The 22273-nt window shown below is 51.5% G+C and overlaps 1 protein-coding gene and 1 long non-coding RNA gene across 11 annotated transcripts in view; one reads left to right on the top strand and one right to left on the bottom strand.

Annotated features, from left to right (window-relative positions):
• Nucleotides 1-2720: 2720 nt before the first annotated feature.
• On the bottom strand, nt 2721-15977 carry LOC134470375 (uncharacterized). The gene is made up of 3 exons (XR_010039225.1): nt 15820-15977; nt 6916-7054; nt 2721-2930 (listed from the first exon to the last, which is right to left on the bottom strand). It is a non-coding gene; the product is annotated as an uncharacterized LOC134470375 (long non-coding RNA).
• Nucleotides 15978-20465: 4488 nt separating this feature from the next.
• Nucleotides 20466-22273, top strand: part of Lef1 (lymphoid enhancer binding factor 1) — a 93484-nt gene continuing 91676 nt past the window's right edge. For 4 of the 10 annotated variants that reach the window (XM_003467993.5, XM_013150600.3, XM_023564340.2 and 1 more), the window contains exon 1: nt 20466-20669. In XM_003467993.5, the coding sequence (XP_003468041.1) occupies nt 20466-20669 (204 nt within the window). Of the gene's footprint in view, nt 20670-20768; nt 21141-21361; nt 21642-22273 lie in introns of those variants that run through there. The other 6 variants (XM_063260613.1, XM_063260611.1, XM_063260612.1 and 3 more) reach the window with 6 other exon arrangements.

Genomic DNA, 22273 nt, shown 5'->3' with positions numbered 1-22273 from the left:
GTGGAGCCTGGAGCTCTGAGCAGCGGGCTTTCTTCTCCCCTCTGAGCACCGGGTGGTGATGAAACTTCAGAGTATTCAACGCTGCAGTGTGGTTTGCAGTGTGGGTGAAGTCCCCGAGATACGCATATTTCTCTCCTGAAAATAACTTCTGATCAAGGCAAATGGTATGTTTGTGACACCAGAGGCAGGCGTCTGCGCCTCTAAGCCTATCAGATGACTTCCCTCTGGATGACCCTGGCCAGCATCACAGCAGCTCCAAAGTGATTTTAGGATTTGGGGTTCCTAAGACTCTGGAGCTGGTCGCTGCTTAGTCATCCATCCAGGCCGGATCCATGAGGCTGGCTGAACTCTGAATCATCCTAATAAACCCTCCAGGCTGCGCGACACCCTGGCTCCACTGCCCCTGCCCAGCCACCCATGGTCTCAGTCGGCTGCAGGCAGCCCGCTGCCTCCCGTCCTGGACTAGCCCACCTGGACCTTTGGCTCCTTCTTACTCCCCCCTCTTGACACTTCTTTCCTCTCCTTTTCTTGTAACAACAAATTTGGATTTGGAAATTAAGAAGAAAAGAAAATTAGAAAAAGATTTCAAAGAAATCGGCTAGAATATTTTTTGCTTATGTAATACTGAAAGTTTAAGCTTCTATAATGGCATCTAAGTGCTTGGGCTTTTTTTTTTTTCATTACTTTATGTACTTGCAATAAAAACATTCCTTTAGACTTTAGAAATTCTAAATAAAACAAGAACAAAAGCATGCTCCTTCTTTTCAACTCTCCACCCAAACGTTACCATTGTAAATCAAGGTACATGAACTACTGGCATTTAAATGTTTGCCGTCGCAAATATTTATTCCTTCCCAGTCGACCAAATTTGTTTTATATACAACAATGTTCATAAAAACAATAAATAGTTATCCTTTGTCTACTAAACATTTTAGATCAAAGTGGCCCAAATCCTGCATCGTCAAAAGTCCTACTGTTTGTTCAACAGGAAGCCCTGCGTTTCCCAGCAGCAACCTGCCCAGCTCGCCCAGCTCTGCAGCCACTGCAGAGGACCTGAGGGCCCCTCGGCTCTGCAAGAGGCATGTGCACTGTGCTCAGGCCTGCCCTCAGGTCTGTCCCAGTGGGGATGGGATGAGCCAAGTGTCCTCAGAGCTGGCTCCAGCCACAGCGGCCAGCTACAGCCCAAACTGGACTTCTAGGTTGGCATCTGCACCCGGCGACTGGAGCCTGCCCCCACTCTGTGTGGCTGCAGGGCAGGTTCTATGCACAGGTTTAAAAACTGACCTAAGCACCCTAAAGTTTTATTCTTTCTCCCTGCTCCTAAGGAAGAGGACTGGCACCCCCTCGATGTCTTCCACAGTCTCCCCAATTGCAGAGTAATCTTGCAGGTCCTCTGAGCCTGAGGACCCAATGCAGGCTGGCAGGGACACTGTGACACCCCACCCTGGACTCCTCCGCAAGAACCAATCTCCATAGACACACACACACATGCTGCCCGGCTTCCAGGATGGAACCCCCACCCAGGGCTCCCCTCCCCTGGGCCCTGCTCAGGCATAAAGCTGTCACAAGGACAGCTCTTCAGTGCAGATGTCCAAGCTCGTGGGCTTTGGAGTCGCTATGTGCCAGCGGCTGGGAGGGAGGCATCTGAGAGGCCTGATCCTGGGGGTACTGGTGACCTTCATGAGAGACCACAGGCTCTGAATCTCAACTCGCCCATGGACATCAGAGTGACTTGGTCTACTTCCCAGCCTCAGTTTCCATTTCCGGGAGGTGGAGACCCTTGACTGATTGCCAGAGGCCACACACATGACACACAAGTTGCACAGAAAGTGGGGAGAGGCTGAGCAAAGGACACAGTTTTGGGTTTGTGTTGCTGTTTCTTGAATACTGACCGAGAGTCGAGAGACCTTGGGACACAGGATGTGCAGCGAACAGGGTCACAAACCAGGTGCATGCCGGAATGACTTCTCCAGTGAGAAGCTGCAGGACTGGGATGAGAGAAGCACCCCTTCCTCCCTGGGTGTAGGGAAGACAAGTCCTTCACAGCAAAGGCGACCCTGGCTGAACTGCGAAGGATGCTCAAACACAAGATGAACGAAAGCAGCCGGATCAGCACTACAGGCAGGGAAGGTGGGAACCAAGGCCCGGAAGCAGGATGCAGCTGCTGTCAGGAGGCCCAGAGATGCAGGTGAAGCCAGGGCTGGAGGGGCAGGGCTGTCCAGTGGGAGAATCGGCACAGCGATTTCTTGCAAATAGTTGTGGGGAGAAGAGCTTGGCGTTCAATGTGCTTTCTCTTTGGTCAGGCAAAGGTTTCCTTCTTTTCGGATAAGTCTCACTAGATAGTGCAAGCTGACCTCAAGCCTGAAACCCCCTGCCTCCCTGTGTGCCGCCACACCCAGCATGTCTTACATTTTTAATTTGTGTACAATAATTGTGCATAGTTATGGGATACCCCGTGCCGTTCAACACTGCATGCCTGGGTAACAACCCCATTGATAATCTTTGTGCATTTTACATACATTGTTAAGGGAAAACCAACTAGAAGCGCAGAGATAAAAGTACGTGATCTTGCTCCATTCCCTAGAAATAAGCTGCATAATCATCCTTCTGAACTTCGCATGAAAGAGTGTTGTAAATAAGAAAGTGCCACAGATTTTGTATACATATAAAAAATCCCTTTGAGCATAGATATGTGGTAAAAAACATGATAAACGGTTTAAAATGTTTTAATATATTGCAACAGAAGAGACATCGATATTAATCCCCCTCGAAATCCTTCTCCTGGCCCCATACACACTCATCCTCTGGTTCTCGCCGCTTTCTGTGGCAGCTCTGGAGTCCTCTTTCCTGAGCTTCTTTAGCTGAGCTGTCCTGGCTGCCTTGATGTCCTGAATGGATTCAAAACACTTCCCTTTCACGGTCATTTCGATCTGGGGGCAGAGCCAGAAGTCAGTCACACACAGTGCTCGCAAGTGAGTGAAATGAATGAAGACCCTGAGATATTTGTACGAGTCTGCCTTTCTTGGATGGCACTCAGTCGCAGAAGTCACCACAGCTTTGATCACACCTTGCACAGACACTCAGGCAAGAGGGCCCCAGAGCTGCTTCAGAAAGCGGCAGGACGATGGGAGGAGTGTGTTGGGAACCAGGAGGAGAATTTTGAGGTGGATGCACAGCATTATGTCTTTAGTATAATAATTTTTTTAAAAAACAATCTGTTTTGATCACATGTTGGATGGGATTGAAAGCAGGGAGCCTCCCCAAGTGACTGTCAAAGCTCCTCCCAAAGGACAAGAGACAAGAAGGCCATTGAGAGAGAGACACGGCACTTGTGTCAGCGATGGGGGTGAGGGCAGAGGTATTAGGAGTGAGGGCCCAACTCGGGCTATGTTAAGGAGACGAGAAACCTGGGTTCGTGGGGGGAGGGGATTAGAAGTGTCCTGCATGTGATGAGTTTGGCCATGAGACCTGCAGGAAGGGATTTCAGGTCTGGAGCTCAGGTGGGAGACACAGCAAACTTCCAGGAGCTGAAGGACAGTGCTCAGGGAGTCTTAGAATGTGGCTGTGCTGAAGAAAGGCTGGGTGCAGAGCCAAGGCCCTGGGTGTGAGCCCCAGACACACATGCATGCATGCACACACACACGTATGGCAGAGCTCTCTGGATGGAGGAGGAGCAGGAACACGGACAGCAGCGTGAGATCAGAGGCGGAAGAGGACTCAGGGAACTGCAGCAGCTGAAGATGCTGAGCAGCAAGAGGGAAACTGAGTCCGAAGACATCGAATACCCTCCAGCAAGGACTTACATGGGAACAGTTCAGGGCCACACATGCGTATTATTAGAAGGAGCAGAAAAGCAGATGCCACCCCACAGTGCAACAGTAATTACTCCTGCGCGTTCAGATGGTGGACAACGGCTGCTTTCCTAGAAAACAGTGTGGAGTAGAAAGAGGAAGGTGCAGTGTTTCAGGAGGAAACATTAGGAACCTACTAAATACATGTGTTTACTGTGCTCGAGCGTTTAAACTTGAGAGAAAAGATAGCAACTTCACAGGGGACCCAGCTGCTGCCGCATGTCACCATTTGCCAAATGGTCAAAGCACCATAAACCACGGCCTGAAATTCTATGGCTGCCTCCAAAGGTCCCCAGAGCAGAAGGGGGAGCCCTAACCTTCAGCCCGTGAAGTCTCTGATTTTTGCCAGATCCTTCTACCCACCAGGCCTATTATTTAGTAAAAGTTCTGTTTCTGCCAACTCACTTTTTAAACTCAAACTGATCTATTTGTATCATTATAGCAAACAAAATCATTCTCACAATAAATAGATGGCAACTAAAAAATAAATATAATGAAAGAAAAAAAAAAGCTTCTTAGAAACTCTAACCAGACGCCCTCGACAGTCAGATTTATAGCTCGAGACCTGATCTAGATTCTAGATTGAAACCTGGTCCAGCTGTGAGGTCAAAGGGAGACTAAGAAGCAGCAGATCTGCTCAGGATGTGTGGGTCCTGTCTTCAAGTAGATCTGCCCAGAAGTAATCCCTGGGCAAGGGCTCAGCAGCAGCTGTTTCCTGGACAGGTACGAGGAGCATGGAAGCAGGAATACAGGGGCTGAGAAGCGAGGTGAGGAAGGGAGAAAGTCAGTAGATAAATTATTATCTTAGTCTGTTTCCTGTCATGAGGACAAAATACCCAATGCTGGCAACTTGAAGGAGACTGCTTTTACTTCATGGCTCCAGGGTGTTCAGTCCATGGCTTATTGGCTCCAAGTAGAGCAGCCTGGTGGGAGACATCTGTTTGCTTCGGGGTAGGAAGGAAGCAGAGATTGGGGCCACATCCTCAGTGACCTGCCCTTCCAAGCAGGCTCCCCCTCCAACAGCACTGCCAACTCTGAACTCATGCATGGCCAAATTTACCAATGAGCGTAGCACCACTATGATCCAATCATGCAACTTTGGGAGGACATGTTAGCTATAAACCATAACAGTTATCAAGGCAGGATCCAGGTGGTTGGAACACAATCCCACTGTGGAAAGCCAGGCAGCAGTGCCCACCACAGCTCAGCATCAGCCCATGTGGAAGGTGGGAGAGCTGTGCTCTGTCTATGCTGCCGGCTGTGAGCCATGAGACTTCACTCCCAGAATTCCTGGCTGCCCCGGGAGGGTGAAGAGATGTGGCTTAGCTCCAGCAATTACACTGAGATGGAAAGAGAAAAGGAAATGGCTTTTGGTCATTCCAGGGAAAGGAATTAGTTGCTGGGCCCTACATTGTTTTGTTTTGTTTTATTTTGTTTAGCAGTTCAAGCTGGCCTTGAACTCACTGTGTAATCTAGGCTAGCCTCAAACTCACAATGATCCTCCTGTCTCAGCCTACTAAATGCTGGGATTACAGCCTTGTACTGCCATGCCCAACTTTGATTATATACTTTTAAAAAGGAGTTTTTACCCTTGGAAAAGCTGTCAAGTCCTTCCAAGAACAGCACCCTTGATTCACTTAGAATATAATTTATTACTTACAAAAATCAAACTATATCACATTTGGGGGATCACAACATTATCAGTGGTAAAATGTTGGGTACCATTGCTGCTGATTTGTGAGCGTGCGTTTTTTGAAGGTATTCGTTCATTCAATATTTATTGGACTCTCGCTAAATCAGGAAGCTGGGTTTACAGCAATGAAGGAAACAGCCAAAAATCTCTTACCTGGAGGGAATTAATTACATTCTGTCGGGAGAGGTAGTCCATTCATCAATGAATAAAGCATAGAGGATGCCAGCTGATGATAAGTAATACAAACCAAGTGGGAAAAGAGGATAGAGAAACACCATGACTGGTGAGGGACTATGATTTCAAATAATTAGAACCATGCCAACCAGGGATGTTAGGAGAGCTAGCTGTAAAGGAGATGAAGAGATAAGCCCCGGGAAGATCTGGGAAAGGTTAAGACACAGAGAGCAGACACTCCGTGCACACATCCCGGGGAAAGAGCTTGCCAAAGATTGAGGAACCGGAAAGAAATTTATTTGGCTGCGTATGGTAGACAAAGGGAACCAGAAGATGGCAAAATACAGATTGCAGAGTTGTGGACCCCTGAGAAGGGGGACTGGCTGGGATATTCCCCGCAGAGCAGAGTTCTGATGAGCAGTTAGGAGCTGCTGTCCCAGCACAAGAACATTCAGCCTCCAGGGAAAGGGGGAGTCACTGATGTGGTTCTCCTTGAGGGTAAAGTATGTGCAGCTGTGCTGGCTGCAGGGCGAGAGAGAAAGGCAGGTGTCGGTGCCGTGTAGGGTTTGGTCTGGGCTACTGAGACCTCGACCAGAGAAGACTCCAGAGCGGCAGGAGCAGGCAGGACCAGAAGTTGGATTTTGGACACATGGAGCCTCGGGTGCCAAAGCAAGCCCCACGTGAAGAGGTCTGCAGGCAGCTGGAGGAGCCAGGCTGCACACCAGGGGCATGGGGAGGACTCTGGGAGCTGCTGGTGCACAGTGGATTGGCAGTGAGCAGTGGAGGGAAGAATTAGCCAGGAGCCTGAGCCTCTGGGCCACTTGCGGGTGGCAGGCTGGAGGGGCAGGGAGTGTCATCAGTGAGTGGGTCAGATAAGGGGAGAGAGACTCACTATCATGGTTGCCAGATTTGGCAAAGAGCCGGGGTCAGACATACATCTGGAGTGTGTTCCAGGAAGCCAAGAGGCCAGGAATTCGAGTTCACGTCATGTCAGCATTGCTCAGAATCTCAAAAAAATGTCCACTTCCCTGGTACAATGAAGCGTAATTGAAAATAGCTCCGCTCAGTTTAGTTAACTAAATGATCCGAGTTTTACAATGGTTCCCTCCTCCCAAGGTAGGGTATTTTGCATTCATTGTTGGTGCGAGGGATGGACCCAGAGCCTTGCACGTGCTAAGAGTGAGCTGCATCACTGACCTGAGGCCCCAGTCCTGACTGATTGCGTGGGAGGGACGGGCCACCACCACGGAAGCACAGGCGGGGGGCGCCCGGCATGTGAGGTGTCATCCACGAGGAAGGGTGAACGGCTTCTGTCTGTTCTATGTATATTGGTGATCTGTAAAGTAGGAAATCAGAGACAACAGGAAGACATGCAGGAGCAAGTAAGCAATAATCCCAAGTTATCTCAAAACCCAGTGGCGGAGCAGGTTGTGCTGTAGCCTGGTACAGTGCAGCGGGTGAACGTGCGGTCTCTTTATCAGTGGCCACGGGGAAGCTGGCAGGGTCATTACTGAGTCACGGCACAAGGGAAATTGAGTTACGAAAATAAAAAGAAAAGAGAAATTGCTCTCTCTTTCCTTTTAAATTAAATCTTGTATCATATTCCCGGTCAGATCTGAGTACAGCCTTGAGTTTTTAACGATATAAATTAGTTGTAATGTTTGCAATACTACGTTTATTTGATTACAGATACTTCTTTCATCTCACTGAGACTAGAAGAAACTAGGAGGAAATAGGATAGCACTCATCCCCTGGTTAACCGGAGTGAGGGCCGGTTATGCACAAGATCAGAGTCCTGGGTTCCAAATAAAATTATAATTGCTTTCTTTTTTTTCTGAATGAAGAAAAGGAGGGAAAAGAGACATTATGGCTGAAATAGAACTATTTCCATGAAATATTTCTTCCACAGTGCTGGGAACCCTAAGATAACAGCCTGTATTCAAATGTGAGAAGCAGAAAATGTAATTTACTTGAAGCATTAAGCGAAACAGAATAGAGGGTTTTTTTTTTAAATCATCCACAGTAAGTGCAATGGGTAACTAATATTCAATGCCCATTTGATTTTCAGCAGTTTCCTCCCTTTAGTAGCTAAGAAATAGATGCAATGATAATGATTTTTATTTAAAGATCACGTTTCCTGCTGCTATTTTTGGAGTAATGGATATTTGATTGATCAGAGCCTTAACTCCTATATAGAAAACAAGCACCCACCTTTGCTCACCCCTAAAGGAGGGAAACGGGAAGAAATACTGAGTTGGAATGTGGGAACTCTCCCCTGCTTTACCACAAAGATTATAAATCAGCATATTATTGCTCTGTCCATTTCCTCATGGAAATTAATATTTAAATCCTGATTTTCAGCCTATTTTTTACTGATTTTTTAAGCCACCATTGAACAGTGGTTCCCACCTAGGCGTCACCACTTTGGGCATCAAATCATCCTCTGTATGGATTCATCTTCAGAAGTCCTGCTATGAAATTCCCAGAGCACCCCGGGGAGTTTATTCAGTGCTGTCACAGCCCACGCAGGACACCCCAGACCTCCCTGGAGCCCCTCTACTATGAGCACAATTTTGTGCCACTGCGGAAGGCAGGCCTGTTTGCTGGATTCGACTGCATGAGTGAGTGGACTACAGTGGAAACTGCGGGACACACAGGTTGGGGGGAGCACACTACACATATGTGCGAGGCTCTGCTTTCACACATTCGGAAGAAGCTGGCACTCCCAAGTCTCCAGGGTGCAGCTGTCCCTGGAAATCACTTGCCCCACAGATCCCTCCCCCAAAGTTTTCACCACTGGACCAACCAAGATCTCATCTCAGTGCTGTCATGGCGGGGACCACAGCCATTATTTCATTTATTGCACTGAAAAAAAATTTTAAAGTGTGGTGTCTCACTGTACTGGTCAGCCTTTGGGTTTCTGACCCAAAAAGCCCAGCATGAGCGTGTTTTCTGGAGAGGTGTATTCTCCTCTGGCAAACGTCTGACTGCTGTTCACATAAAGAAAGTACGCTCCAGAAAGTTTAAGGGCTGCATACCTGAAGGCAGACAGTAAAAAATATGAGAATGACAAGTGACATATTACTAAACGTGGAGCTGAAAAAGTGGCTTCCACGTGAGCTCATTCCAGAAAGGAAATCTGGGGGGTGACCGAAATGTTGGGTATTTTGAGTGGAGTGATGGTTTCACAGATATATTTATCAACACTTGTTAAATCATTCACCGAAGACTTGTGCATTTTGTGTGTTAAATTTTACCTTCCCTAAAGAAGTCATCAAAAAAAAAAAAAAAAAAAAGTCAACAAACCACAGTGACCCATGCACATCCATGTTTACAGCAACACAACTTCGTAAGAGCTAAATCTTGGAAGCGGCCTATACGTCCACCACGAGATGAAAGGTAGAGAAAATGCAGTATTTACACAGCATGAAGCACTGCTCTGCCACGAAGAAGGATCAACTTGAGTCATCTGTAGGAAAAGGGAAGCACCTTGGGACCATGATGTTAAATGAAATAAACCAGACGCAAGGCTTATACCGCGTGGTTTCTCTCATGTAAGAAACCCAAACCATAAATAATGAGCAAAGTAAAAACTAACAGGAGGTCAAGAAGACAGATTTTTTTTTAAAGGGGAAGGGGAGAAAAAGATGGACCAAAACCAGAATGGAGATGGATCCTTTCCACACAAGAAGTGAAAACATTATGTGCCGCAATGCACTAACATAAATAAATAAATTTTACTTTACATTTTAAAAGCCCATCCTGATGATTGCTGTACGCCCTGAGAACCCTTTGGAGTGACTTCTGTGTGACCACAGAAACTGGCCCTGTCTCCTCATCCCCCTCCTTTGTGACTTACTAACCTTTTTCATGGCAGTGGTTGGTATTAAAATTCCCTAAGATCTGCTCTTTTGGTCTTTAAACTTTTTGGTCATATTATATCTTATTACTTTAATAATGTTGGTTTGTTGCATACAGATTGTTTAAAAGGCATGAAGAAGAAAATAAATATCCATGCTTTTGCTCTTTAAGGTAAATTGTTAGTATCTCAGTGTCTTTCTTTCTGGGTACAATCAACAGATATGAACAGAGTCCTGATTTGTGCCAGAAATTCTTCTCAACACCAGGGACACTGAGGTAAGAAAGACCAGGTTCCTGTGAACAAGTTCTAATAGATAATATGTACAAAGCGGCTTTTTAAAAAATGAGAGCAAGAATATATTCACTCTCCTATATCCTGTTTTTCTTATTTATGCATCAGCTCTATATCACAGGAATGAAAAAAAAATCAAACACAACTTTCATAGCTGTGTAGTGATTCCCTGGGTGGCTATATTAGAACTGATTTCATGACTCTGTAGTTTGTACAGCCAGACTTCCCAATGTCATAAGCTACAATCCTACAAACGGCTCATCGAGGGCCTGTTGAATATATCTTTGGCTTTGTGCTGGCAGAATCACTTTAGCAAGTGCCCACACAGTTAACTTTCCCTGTTAAACAGCCTCACCCTCACCCCTCTGTGTCTGATGCCTGAGTCAATGGGTCGTTTTTAAAAGCCACAGTAAGTGGGGACACGCTCATGGACTGAGCTCCAGGAGATGTTCTGGCACCAGCAAAGCGCATCGTGGTCTGGGAGACGTTTCCCCCAGCAGGTTCTGCACCGATTCTTCCAGGAACAGACCCTGCTGGCTACTGTTCACCTTTCTCCTCTTATTCCCGAGGTTTAAATCTCTGAAATGGGGGGAATGGCTTGTGCTCCTAGAGGCCTTTTGCCTGAGACTGAGGCTAAGCTCCATTAAGGTATTTTGCTAAAAAGTCCAGGCCCAAGCCGAGCTCCTATCTGACCCATGTGAACCAAGACCCAGCCGAGGAAGCGGTCTGAAGGTAAAGTTGTCAAGGGAATGCTTATTGATTTGCTGAGAAACCTCCAGATATCTGCAAGGCAGGCAGTTCCATGGAAGAAAAAAAGTTGCCCTAGAATATAGAGTACAGGGAATCCTCAAGTTACACTGTTCCTGAAGTTCGCTGTTACTTAGAAGGTGGACAAAAACACAAAACCATTCAGCACCACCGTGAACCACAAGTATCCACATCTATCACAAATAAAGCACTGTTACCATACACTTTAAAGGGCTGTTAGGATCTCAGACTTATTACACTCTCTAATGAAGCTGGAAGTCATGAGAAAGGGTACATGGCGGTGCATTGTGTTACCATTCTTTATACATCTTTGATCCTCCACCGTTTGGAGGGAATTGTGCAAGGCACTATGGGAGGTTATAAAGATGAATCAGACAAAAACTTGTCATTAAAGAGCTGATGGACCGCAGATGTAGTAACACAGTAGCCTCTAGCAAGTATGCCTTGGGGCCCCCAGAATGGGGCCAGTTTGAGCTCAGATGTGTTATAAGCAACCTGTGCCCTGGATTTCAAAGACTTAATATTTGAAAAAATGGAAACTGTCATTAATAAGTTTTTACAATGATTACATGCTAAAATGGCAATATAGTCAGCCCTCTGTTCCCATATCCCAAAACTCCACCAACTGTGGGCTGAAATTTTTTTTTAAAAATTATGTCTGTACTAAACAAGCACAGAGATTTTACTACTATTCCTTAACCATTGGAACATGACAGCACTTTCCACAGCAATGACATTATATATCAGACCATAAATCAACTAAAGATATGTGAGGATGTGTTCAGATTGTATGCAAATGTCACACAGTTGTATATGGAGGACTTGTGGTCCTCAGAGCATACCAATACTGGAAGTGATTCCCTATGGGTACAGAGAGATGACTATAGTTTGTATTAAATCAACTGTATCATTAAAATTAATTTAATCTGTGGCTTTGCAGCTTTTGAACTGAAAACGACATTATGGAACTTGCATTGCTATGGGCAGTGCTGCTCTGCACAAATCTGTTTACCACCTACTCTGTGCCACGTAACTATGTGCGATTTTGTGTACCCTGCCATAAGGGAAGTGAGCAGACAAGTTCAAGGCTGTGCTAACACACCATCCCACTTTCGATTGCAACTTCTATGCATCAGCAGCCAGCGAAGGTGGTGAGGATCCAAGAAATGAAGACGCCAAGAAAATTCGCTTTCTCCGTACTTGTCAGGGAGAAAGCGAATAAGTAGACAAAGAAATACAAAATAATATGCCAGGCAGTAAGAGGGAAGGACGGACCTCGGGGAGGGAGGGACAGAGGCCGGAATGGAGGAGGAGGCGTCGGGCCAGTGCTGATTCTCAGATAACGTGATGGGAAACAGGTGTGATCTGAACAGAGCCCCAGAGGAAGCCGAGGAGTGAAACTGTGATCATCTACTCTACCCCGGCTCTCTGCTAGAGGGGACACGCATGGAACTAAAGGGTCTTGGGCTGGGAATACAGCTCAGTGGCACAGTGCCTGCCTGGCCAGCGAGAGGTCATGAGTTTGATTCACAGTACCAAAACAAGAGACAGAAAGAAAGAACTAAAGGATCTGGGCATGCGTGTGCATGTGTGTGTACACACAGGCTAGCAGAAAAAAGCATAAGAAAAAGCCAAAACCAGTGCCAGGGGAAACTCACAAGCCACAGCCACCAGAGGCTGCAGGGCTGGAGGGAGCCCTGGAGGAAGTGTACCTCGTCCCTGCTCCTTCTGTGTTCTCTGTGCTTCTGGGATGCTCTCAAGGGTGTGACTCTCCTCTGCCAGGCCCTTCTGCTGCCAAGCTCTGCCTCACCGCATGCCCAGAAACAACAGAGCCAATGACCATGGATGAGATCCCCTGAAACCATAAGCCAAAATAAGCTTTCCCTCCTTTACAAGCAGCACTTCCTGTTCTCTTACAGTGATGAAAAGCTGACTGACACAAGAGGCGAGCTTGGACACCTACAAGGGGAGGTGCGACCAGCGAGGGGCTCCCCAGGGCGCTTTGGTCAGGGAGCAGGAGCTCTAACCAGGTCTGTCTGACTCACCTCGGGGTCTTCTGTTGCTGAAAGTGCAGAGCAAAACAATCAAAAAATTACAGAGAATTCAAAGCCCAAATAATCTGCATAACTGAAGCCTCACGATACATCCAAGGACTTTGGAGAGTTATCTGAACTGGCAGTCGAAAATGGCTGTGTCCTGTCCTAGAATGGCAAGCCATCTCCCTCCTTTGCCAGTTTAACCTAAGGGAAGTGGGTCTGAGAGCTGGATACTCCGGCGTGGACTGCAAGGCCCACAAGTCTAAGTCAGATAAGACAAATTGGCCTTATTTGTGCCAAAAAACCTTTGTGAGCCCGGTGACAATTCTGTAGCCCAGACTATCCTCCTTGCGGTCCTCAGCCCTCCAAATTCACCCCTTCATTTTCATTCTGAGTTGAAGCCCAGCTCTGCAGGCAGGGAAAGAACTAGAAACTGGCTGTGTTCTGGATAAATGCATTATTGGTGAAGATAACTTCGCCTGATGCAGCTTTCTATACATAGAAGTGCTTTAAAAAAGAAAGCACCCTCCAGTCAAATGTTGGGTTTTATAGGGCAAGTTCCTCCCCTGAAAGGCGAATAAAGATTTAAGCAGTCCTCAGCTTCCACTGAAAACAAACGCTCATCCATCACGGGGTCACTGGGAAAGGAGGCTCCATCCTAGCCCCCCAGGTTGGCTCATTTACTTTGATGGAATTCACTAGAAAACTGTTCCACTGCAGGCTTGGCTGTGCCTGTGTCACTGTTTTTCTGGAGATTGGATGTGGATCCTGTCAGTCAGGCCCTTTCCCGGGGCACTAACATGTACAGATTACACACATCAAAGGCAGCCTGCGACCGCTGGCACTGAAATTTACACAAATCTGGGCTTCAAGTAATCTGGATAAACAATGAGACTAATGACCTTGCTGTCCGTTCATCTCCACGGCTCGCTCAGCACTGCGGTCGCCTGTGGGTGCGCAGGTTGTGGCTTTGGCTTGCAGCCTCCATCCAGGGATTAGGTGCTCACCCGATGCCCACAGCACTCAGGAAGGCTGAGAACACAACCGGGGCATCTCCAGTGTAAAAATAGGTGCAGTCACCAGGGTTCAAGAAACACGTCCCTTACCATAGCCACCAAGGAAACAGATTTATAAACACAGGTAACCCTCTTACCATGCCTCCCCATCATGAGCCCATTTTCTTCAGAAGTAGGTCCTGGGTTTCTCTTGAGTATGTTCAGGGCCTCTTCACAGGCACCCCCTAAAAAACCCCAAGACAGAACCCACAGGGTCTGAGCCTGGGCAAGGACAATTTCAGAAAGGTTGCCGTTGGTAAAGAAAAGCAAAGGAAGGAAGGAAGGCGTGACCTTGGCCGGTGAACTTGATCAGCATCTACTTCTAATCTGGGACAAAAGCAATTAAAAACAAATGGTGTCTCCTAAGTGCCAGCTGAAGTCCCTAGGGTCCCTGTGGTGTGACTTAGTGGTGCTGCTCTGCTGCTAGCAGGAGGCCCAGAGAGAGCCACACCTCGGGGATTCTGCTCCTGGGTGGCCCTGGGCCCACTGGACAGGCGTTGGGGTCCCTTGCCTCATCCCAGTCTGTATACAGGTCACCTGGAAATGACCACGTACTAGGCAGGCTGGGGAACACTGCCCAGGGAGGACCCCCTTAGGTGAAGAAAGGCCACACAGGAAGGACCCCTAGTGAACTTCCCTGAGACCACATGTGTGGTGCCCCTGTCCCTTCACATCCAGCCCTAGCCACAGCTGCCACAAACTCGAGATGCCTCTGCAGGAGACTCGCAATCCTGTTCTGTTCTAAAACACGGGTGCCCAAAAACCCCTCTTGGACACCTTTTGGCCACCCCCACACCCCGCCCAGATCTTCCTGCTGCTCTTTTGAAGATTTCAGCCACACAAGCAGGATATCAACACACTCCTCAGGCTGTTTTCAGAGCTCCTATGACACACGTCCATAAAATGTCTCACAAAAATATATTCTTTTCTCTGTGATTTTTTCCTTGCAATCATTTACAAGAATCAGGCATACCCATTTTCTCCTTGGAATGTCTGTGTGTCATTCCACTCATCCTGTGTGGAGGTCACAAATGCTACAGGGATTTTGGTGGTCCTTGTCACACAGCAGTGGGACGTGCAGAGCTGGTCTCAGCCACGGACTGGTAAGTGTGAGACCACCATCCCCATCTGCTCCTGTGCTAAGGGTTCCCAGAGCTTGAGAAGTTTTTATTTTTGCAATAAACCATTCTCTTGCGAGGGAATGCCTTGCAGGGTAGACTAACACCTTACACGCATACATATGTTCAGGTGCATTGTCTTAGGGAATAGCTTATTACTACACTCTTTTTACAAGGAGGAAAGTGAGTCTGCCACAGCCTGGCTTGCCTGAGATCACCCATGATGTGACAAGGAAATTCAGAGGCTCCCTTCAGCTCTGGGGCACTGGATTCCAAAGCCATTTCTTCCACAACATTCTCCAGAAGTGCAGGCAAGCAGGGACTTTGCAGATTTCTCACCATAAAGACAGACAGGTTTCTTACTAGTAGGGTGCAAGGAAAGGTCTCCACAGTCTGTCACTGAGACTACGTCAAATCACAAATGCCAACTCTGAGCTCAAGTACCCTGATTAATAAAGGATATTAACACTGATGTTCCAGAGTCCGATTTTGGTGGAAGAAAACTGGGCAGTGTGCTACATTCTGAAAAGAAAAGAAATGTAAGCACACAGGCGCCCATGTCCAGCCAGAGCTGGCCTTCCAAATGTGATGGTAGAAGAAAGTGTGAATCCTGCTGAAATAAGAGTGTTTATGGCTGCAGAAATTCAGCTGCATATAATGGTAATTAGGAACAAGATATTTTCCCTAATAAAATTACTGCAAAACAAAATCTGGAGAAGCTAAGTGTTTCCCTATGTTCTCTTTATTTTATTCCACGTGCTCAAGGATGGTTTGGGCAAAGAAAGAAAGAGAGAGAGAGACAGAGAGAGAGAGAGAGAGAGAGAGGAGTGCCCTGGCGAGCCGGCCTCTGCGGAGGGTTGGTTCTGCTTTAGAAACTGGAATGTGTCCAGGCTTGATTTTTATTTTCAATTCACATTTCAGATCCAGCTCCCCCCCACCCCGCTCTTTGATCTTTCTCCCTGTCTCCTTACCCGGAAGAGAACCCTTGGCCTTCTCAGCTGGGAGCTGGGAGCACACGTGGAAAGACTGGCTCGGATTCATATTCTTGCCAAATTTAGTCACACAAAGGGGCCTGCGAGGGAAAAAAGAAAGGATGAAAGCGGCAGCCGCAGACTTCAAAGGCCGCGCCGCCGCGCCGGGCCGGGCAGGCGCCGCCCTCCGTGGATATAAGGAGAGGCCCGGCCGTGCGCCTCCGTCCCGGGCGGGATCGGGGACGCGGGGGACGTGGGGGCTGCGGGGGGCACGGGGGACGCGGGGGTGCGGTGCCCGCGCCAAGTTAAGGCGCTTGGGGAAGATTTCCGAAAGGGGGGACCAGGGTGTCCCTCCCGGCCAAGCGCTCCGCCGGCCCGCAGCGCCCCAGGCCCCCTGTCCACCCCGGGCGCCCCAGTCCAGAGGTGACCCAGTCTAGGATGGGCACCAGGTCTCAGCTTGCCCTCGCTCCTGTGGTCCTCGCCCTGGGTGGCACCGCGCCCCGTGCCCCCATGCGGTGCCCACGCAGGCGGGGACTGGGTTCTCCTCGGGAGGCCGGGCGTCTGGATCTGGGGACCCGGTCACGGTCCCACAGGCTCCCGCCTGGCCCCGGGGAGGGGGTGGCGTCTGTTTGTCTTAAGTGGAGGCGAGAAGAGGCGGAAGAGCCCTGGGGACACAAACTGCCGCTTCCCTGCTCCCCCGCTCCTTTTCCGTTCAGCTGAAGGCGCCCGCGCCCTGAGTCCCCTGGAGACGCGTGGGACACGGAAGGGGCCGATGCCGCCCCTGGGTCACGAGATTCATTTTTCCAGCTCCCCTCCCGGCCCCTCGCCCTCCAGAGTATCCTCTCGGGACCACCAGCCTCCTCAATCCCTCCACGGGCGCAGCAGGACAGAGTCTGGCCCACCCGAGAGGGCCAGGCCCGCTGGGGACAGGGCCTTGGCCGCGACTCGCTCTGGTCCTGTAACGGGCCCTGTTGGCCGGGGAGAGGAGGAGTCCCAACCAGTGCCCAGGTCCCCCGGGATTGGAGGGTGCGCAATCCACCCGGTCTCCAGCGTAGATCTCAAACAAATTTGCTCCCAAACTACACCAAAACCAACCCTAGCCTCGGGGAGGCGGAGAACCCGCAGTTCTGCAACCAGCCCCCAGAGCTAGTTTCAGGGTCGGAATTAAATTACATCAAAACCCCCCCGAAATCCACATCCTGCAGGAATGAGCCTGCAGCCTGTCAGCGGTTGTCCTCGCCCGAGTTCACAAGGGCGACCTTCCTGCCTCAGCGTCAGAGGGCAGGGGCCGAGGGGCTCGCGGGCGCAGCAGCTCGCGCTCGGGCCTGAGGGCCCCCAAGAACCCGAGGTAGCAGGGGCTGCCTGTCGGTGGGACACCAAGCCCACGGGAGGGGGGCTCTTCCGGAGGCAACTGCACCCCACCTGCGCCCTCTACTTTTCTCTGGAGCTTTCCCCAGGAAATGTTAGTTTCCCAGACAAAGCCAGGAGAAAAGGGGCGCACGGTGTTTCGCAAACCCCTCTTGGGGGAGCGCAGCCTATCAGAGGATTTGGACAAGGATTTAGGGACAAGGCCTCGCCCAAGGAGCCCAGCGCCCGGTGATTTCGTTAGAAATAAGGTTTCTGGAGAGGAGAGGGAATCAAGCCCAGCTCCAAACGCAGCCGCCCACCCTCGGCCCTCCTCTGAACAGTTCCACCAGTTATTGTTCCCGGATTCCCATCTTCTCGGGCTCCTAATCTCCAGGACACCTGGAGCTCTGCTCCACAGGACTCGGTGAGTCCAGATAATTAACATGGAGGAGAAAATGGGAATTCGAATTAGTTGCAACACTTAAACCCGGTGGTGGTGGGGGTTTGCAGGAGTCCTTGTTTAATCTTTTCTTGGCTTCCAGAAAAATTCCCTCTGGCCATTCTGCCTACATCGGTGGCTTTGATGGACCCTATATTCAGCCCTCCTGGCGGTCAAGTTGCCCCTGTCATAGGAGGGATTTAGGCTTTGTTTCACCATATTTCTTTTAGATGGGGGGGGCACTGTAAATGTGGGACACAGCTACGTGGTCACACTCGGAGACAGCCACTCGCCCTGGTGCCCAGTTTCAGTGGAAGTTGTATAGCAGAACCATCCCAAAATCAAAAATTGGATTTCTTTCCAGTCTTTCTATTACTGCTTTATGGACACACTATACCAGAATGTTGTTTCTGTTCTTTTTCTTTGACGCTTAGGTACTTAACAGTAAGATGGTTTTACTTTGCCTGACCCTCTTTACTAACCCCTAAAAATACCCAACTCTGCTGCACAGAATTTTCGTGTGACTACTGGCTCCACGCTATGGGGCCCAGGGAGTGTCTAAGTGAGACAGTTTTTAAAGCTACTACCTAGTAAATTCCCATCCCCCCAAATTAGCAAAGGTTTGAACGCTTTAGACCTGTCAAAGTCTCTGCTTATTAAGAAAAAAGAGAGATCTCCGCGTGGCCATTCCTACATAACAGAGTTTAAGTCTGGTTCTGAGGCGGTTCCCTTATTTTCAACTTAAGGGAGCCCAAGATGCATTTCCTCCTGCCGGCTGTTTGCTGTCCTGAGGTTGGACCGGTGCATGGCTGCTGCTACGGGTGTAATAATTTTACCCGGATTTTTAACTAAGGGAGGGAGAGAGCCAGGGGACAAAATGTGTTTTCAAACTTCAACTTCCCTGCTACAGTAACTTCACAGAGCGTCTCCTTAAAAGTCCTCTCCTTATACAAAGTGCATCAAAGGGACGGTGAAGACCTGGGAATGTCTGAGGTCGAACTGAGATTTGCATCCTCAAGGGTCCCTTTCAGCGCGCGGTCAGGGCGCCTGGGACGCCCGTCCTCCCTCCCTCTGCGGGCTCTGCTCTCCCGGGGCTCCTCCGCCTTCTCTTCTCCCTTCTCGGGCTTTCTTCTCATGCTCTCCGAGGTCCCACACGCGGCAGCGTGGACTCCGAAAGCCCACGAGCGATCTAGCGTAATTCTCCGTGCATCCCATGGTGAGGGCGCAAAGCCATGGCCATGGTGTAAAAAGCGATCTTGAGATCCAGTCTTTGGTTCCTTCCTCCTCGTCCTAATTTTCTCGGTAAGCCTGGAGATTTTTATTTTCGCTAGCGTGTGCTTCCTCTGTCTTCAAAGAGCCTGAGTACGACACAAGGCTCCGGGAAGCCCAGATTCTCCTACCCTCGCCTTTCTCCAATAGCTGCGCCCGTCCGGTCTGTTTCCCCCTTCCTCCTCGCCGTCCCCAACTCCCGCCTAGCCCCTCCGGAGCATCTATCTCGGCGCGGTGCGGATCACGCCGGCGGCTTTGCCTTTCATCTTGCCGGGCCGTGCTGGGGAGGGTGCGTGGGCGCCGGGCGGAGGACCCGGAGTGGGCGGTGGGCGGTAGGTGGGTGGGGCGAGGGCAGAGACACTCCGGTGCCGTCCGGCCACCCAGGCCGAGTGTCTTTTCCACTCCACGCGGGTAAAGGTGCCTCTCCGTGGGCTACCGGTGGCCGCGCCAGCCTCTTTCCTCCCCAAGTTGCCCAGTCCTTCCCTCCAGGCGCGCGCGCACACACACCCCAAAACTAGGACTCGTCCTACAGGCTCTGGGAAAAGGAGAATTTTTTTAAAGCCCTCAATCACCTCCTCCTTCTCCCCCCCACCCCCGCGGGCAGCCAAGGAGAGCGGGAGGCGGGGGAGGGGCGGGGAGTCGAGGCGACGCAAGTGGGCAGCTTTTCAGCGCCGGCGAGGCGCGGGAGGAGGCGGACAGGCGGCGGGAGGCGCAGCGCCTCACCTGCGGGGCCGGGCGCGCAGAGGACCGGGCTGCGGGGAGCCGGACGCGCCCAGCCTCGCGGGCTGCCGAGTCGCCGCGGTCCCCTCTGTCGGCCGGGCGACCCCTCGCTGGGACTCTGCGGAGGTGCGGAGAGCCGGGGAGCCGAGCTGGGAAACCCGAGCCGGGAACAAAGAGGGACCGCGCTGCGAGCGTGCGCGTCTCGGCCGGGGCTCCGGAGCAGCGTTGGGGCCCAGGTCTCCGGTGTGACGCCCGGGAACCCCACCGGCTCCCGTCGTCGGTGCCCTGCGCTCGAACTTCTCAAACTTCTGCGCTGCTCCCCGCGTGCTCCGCGCCTCCCCACCTCCTCCTCCCGCGGCAGCCGACCACATCCATGCGCCTGGAGGAGGAGGACCGAAGCGAAAGGGACGGAAACTGGGAGCTGTAAAACGGACTCCGCCAGCCCGGCGAGCTCTTGGTTTTTATTTTACCTTTTATTTTTTGTTTTTGTTTTTCTTATTTTTCCACCCTCCAGGAAGTGGACTTTGCATTCCATTCCGATTGATTCTGCGGGCGCTTTCTCCACCGGGGGACCCCAGAGCCTGTGGCTCTGCGCCCTTCTCGGGAAGCAAACTCTCCCTCGGCAGCCGAGCCAGCTACGGTGGCAAGGCGCTTGGGGACGCGCCGCGGGACCCCCGGTGTGCTCGAGCCGCGGCGACGCGGGGACTAGGGGTGTCCTCGGCCCGGACCCGGCCCGGCGCGCGTGCAGCTCCCGGCACCCGCCGAGCTCGCCCGCACCCCGCGCCCTCCGCCCCCGGCGTTGACGCCCCTCTCCCTCCTGCTGTCGCCGCGGGGGCTCCCCCAGCGGAGCGGGGATCACACGGCCGCCGGGATGCCCCAGCTCTCGGGGGGAGGCGGCGGGGACCCGGAGCTCTGCGCTACGGACGAGATGATCCCCTTCAAGGACGAGGGCGACCCCCAGAAAGAAAAGATCTTCGCGGAGATCAGCCACCCCGAGGAGGAAGGCGACCTGGCCGACATCAAGTCCTCCTTGGTGAACGAGTCTGAGATCATCCCGGCGGCCAACGGACACGAGGTGAGCGCGCCGCCCCCGGCCGGGGACGCGGACGCCAGGGAGCCGCTGGGGCCTGGGCCAGGCGGTGGGGTCGCCGTCGGGAAGCTCATCGCGAACTCCGGGCCGGCCGGGGATGCGACGCGTTAAAGCTGGAAAGTGCGAACAATGCCACCGGGAAGTTCGTGCCGAGCACCAAAAACAAAGTGCACCGTGCTGCTCCGGGTGGATGCGCTGCAGACGCGCGAGAAACCACCGAGGGGGCAGCCGAGCGCAGCCGGGGCGGGAGCCTGGGCGGCCGGCGTGGGCCAGCGGGCGGGGCGTCCCAACCGCCGAGGCTCGGAGCCGCTCGGGGCTGCGTGGGGGCCGGGGCCGGGAGCGCACTGGCGGGTGGTCGCAGCCGGTGCCCCAGACCGCGCGGAGCCTTGGGTGCGCGAAACCAAGACGCCCCGCGAGTGCGGACACCGCTGCTCCAGTTCCCATCGCTTAAACAAGGTGGTGGTGGGGACTTTTATTTGGGGTTCGTCTGGGCCGGATCAGGCCTTCAATCTATGCGCGCAGAAAAGCAAGCCGTGCGGCGGCGGCGGAAGCGCTTTATCAGATCTCGGGCTGCGGCAGCAAGCGCGCCGGTAACCCGAGAGGGTAAATAGAGACACGTGGGTGTCGGCGCCTCGGGCCTCGAGCTGGCAGAGCGGGGCTATTTCGGGCAGCCCAGGGCCCAGGGGTGGGGGAGGGGCTCTGACACCCGACACTGCTTGGCCACTTTGTCCAACAACTGGGAGCCCCTCCGGAGGAAATCCGGTGGAAGAGGCCTGACACCCAAAAGGTTTCGCCCACGCCTTCCCCCTGCAGAGAAACTTTGGAGGCATACCCTTTTTCCTTAAATGGCATCCTTCCCCCAAAAGAAAGCGCGCGGTTTGGGGGCGGGGACATTTTGGGGCTTAAACTGCTTGTTTAAGAACACCTCCAAGTTCTCTTCTCTGTCCGATGGCAGGGGTGAGTACACGTTTTGGAAGAGCAGGGGGGCCCTGGCTCCAAGGAGAAACCATAAAGGTGCTCTTGAGCGCGGGATCCAGTGTGAGGATGGGGCAGGGGGCCAGGTGCACCCAGCCTCCTCTGTGGGAGAGCCGTGACTCTGTGGGAGGGTGAGGTCATCCGGAGGACACAAGCCCGAGGAACCAATGAGGTCCACAACACTCAGGCTTTTTGCCAGACTCGCGTCCATGTAGAGCAGCCTCTCTCTTTCTGCCCACTTAGCTTTTCCCTTCCTTAGCCCATGAATGAATCTGCCACCTGCTTCACATTTGCTGCACTGTTCAGGTCTGCGAAGAGGGCCTGTTAGTCATGGGGGGTGGGACGAAGGGGCAGAGCCCGGGAAGGATGGAGAAGGGGAGACCACTGCTTTGCACGTGGTTGAGTGGGCCTGGACGGCTGTCCGGAAGCTGATGCCAAGGGGCTGCCTTGTTAGAGGTTGATAACCCAACTCTCAACTTTCCCCCCTTTAACCACAGAACAGTTGTACTTTTCCCCAGTCAGCCTGCAACTCAGGCGGCTGCTAGGGCTCTAGCAGGCTTGGAGGCCTCCTGGCACTCTGGCTGGGTGGGACAGTTGCCTTAAGACCCCGCTGG

This window comes from Cavia porcellus, unplaced genomic scaffold (assembly GCF_034190915.1).
Source record: "Cavia porcellus strain 051 isolate PalLab524CR breed Dunkin Hartley unplaced genomic scaffold, mCavPor4.1 scaffold_14, whole genome shotgun sequence".
Taxonomy (NCBI): Eukaryota; Metazoa; Chordata; class Mammalia; order Rodentia; family Caviidae; genus Cavia; species Cavia porcellus.
The sequence above is the reverse complement of the archived record's forward strand: the minus strand, read 5'-3'. Positions and strand labels throughout refer to the sequence as shown.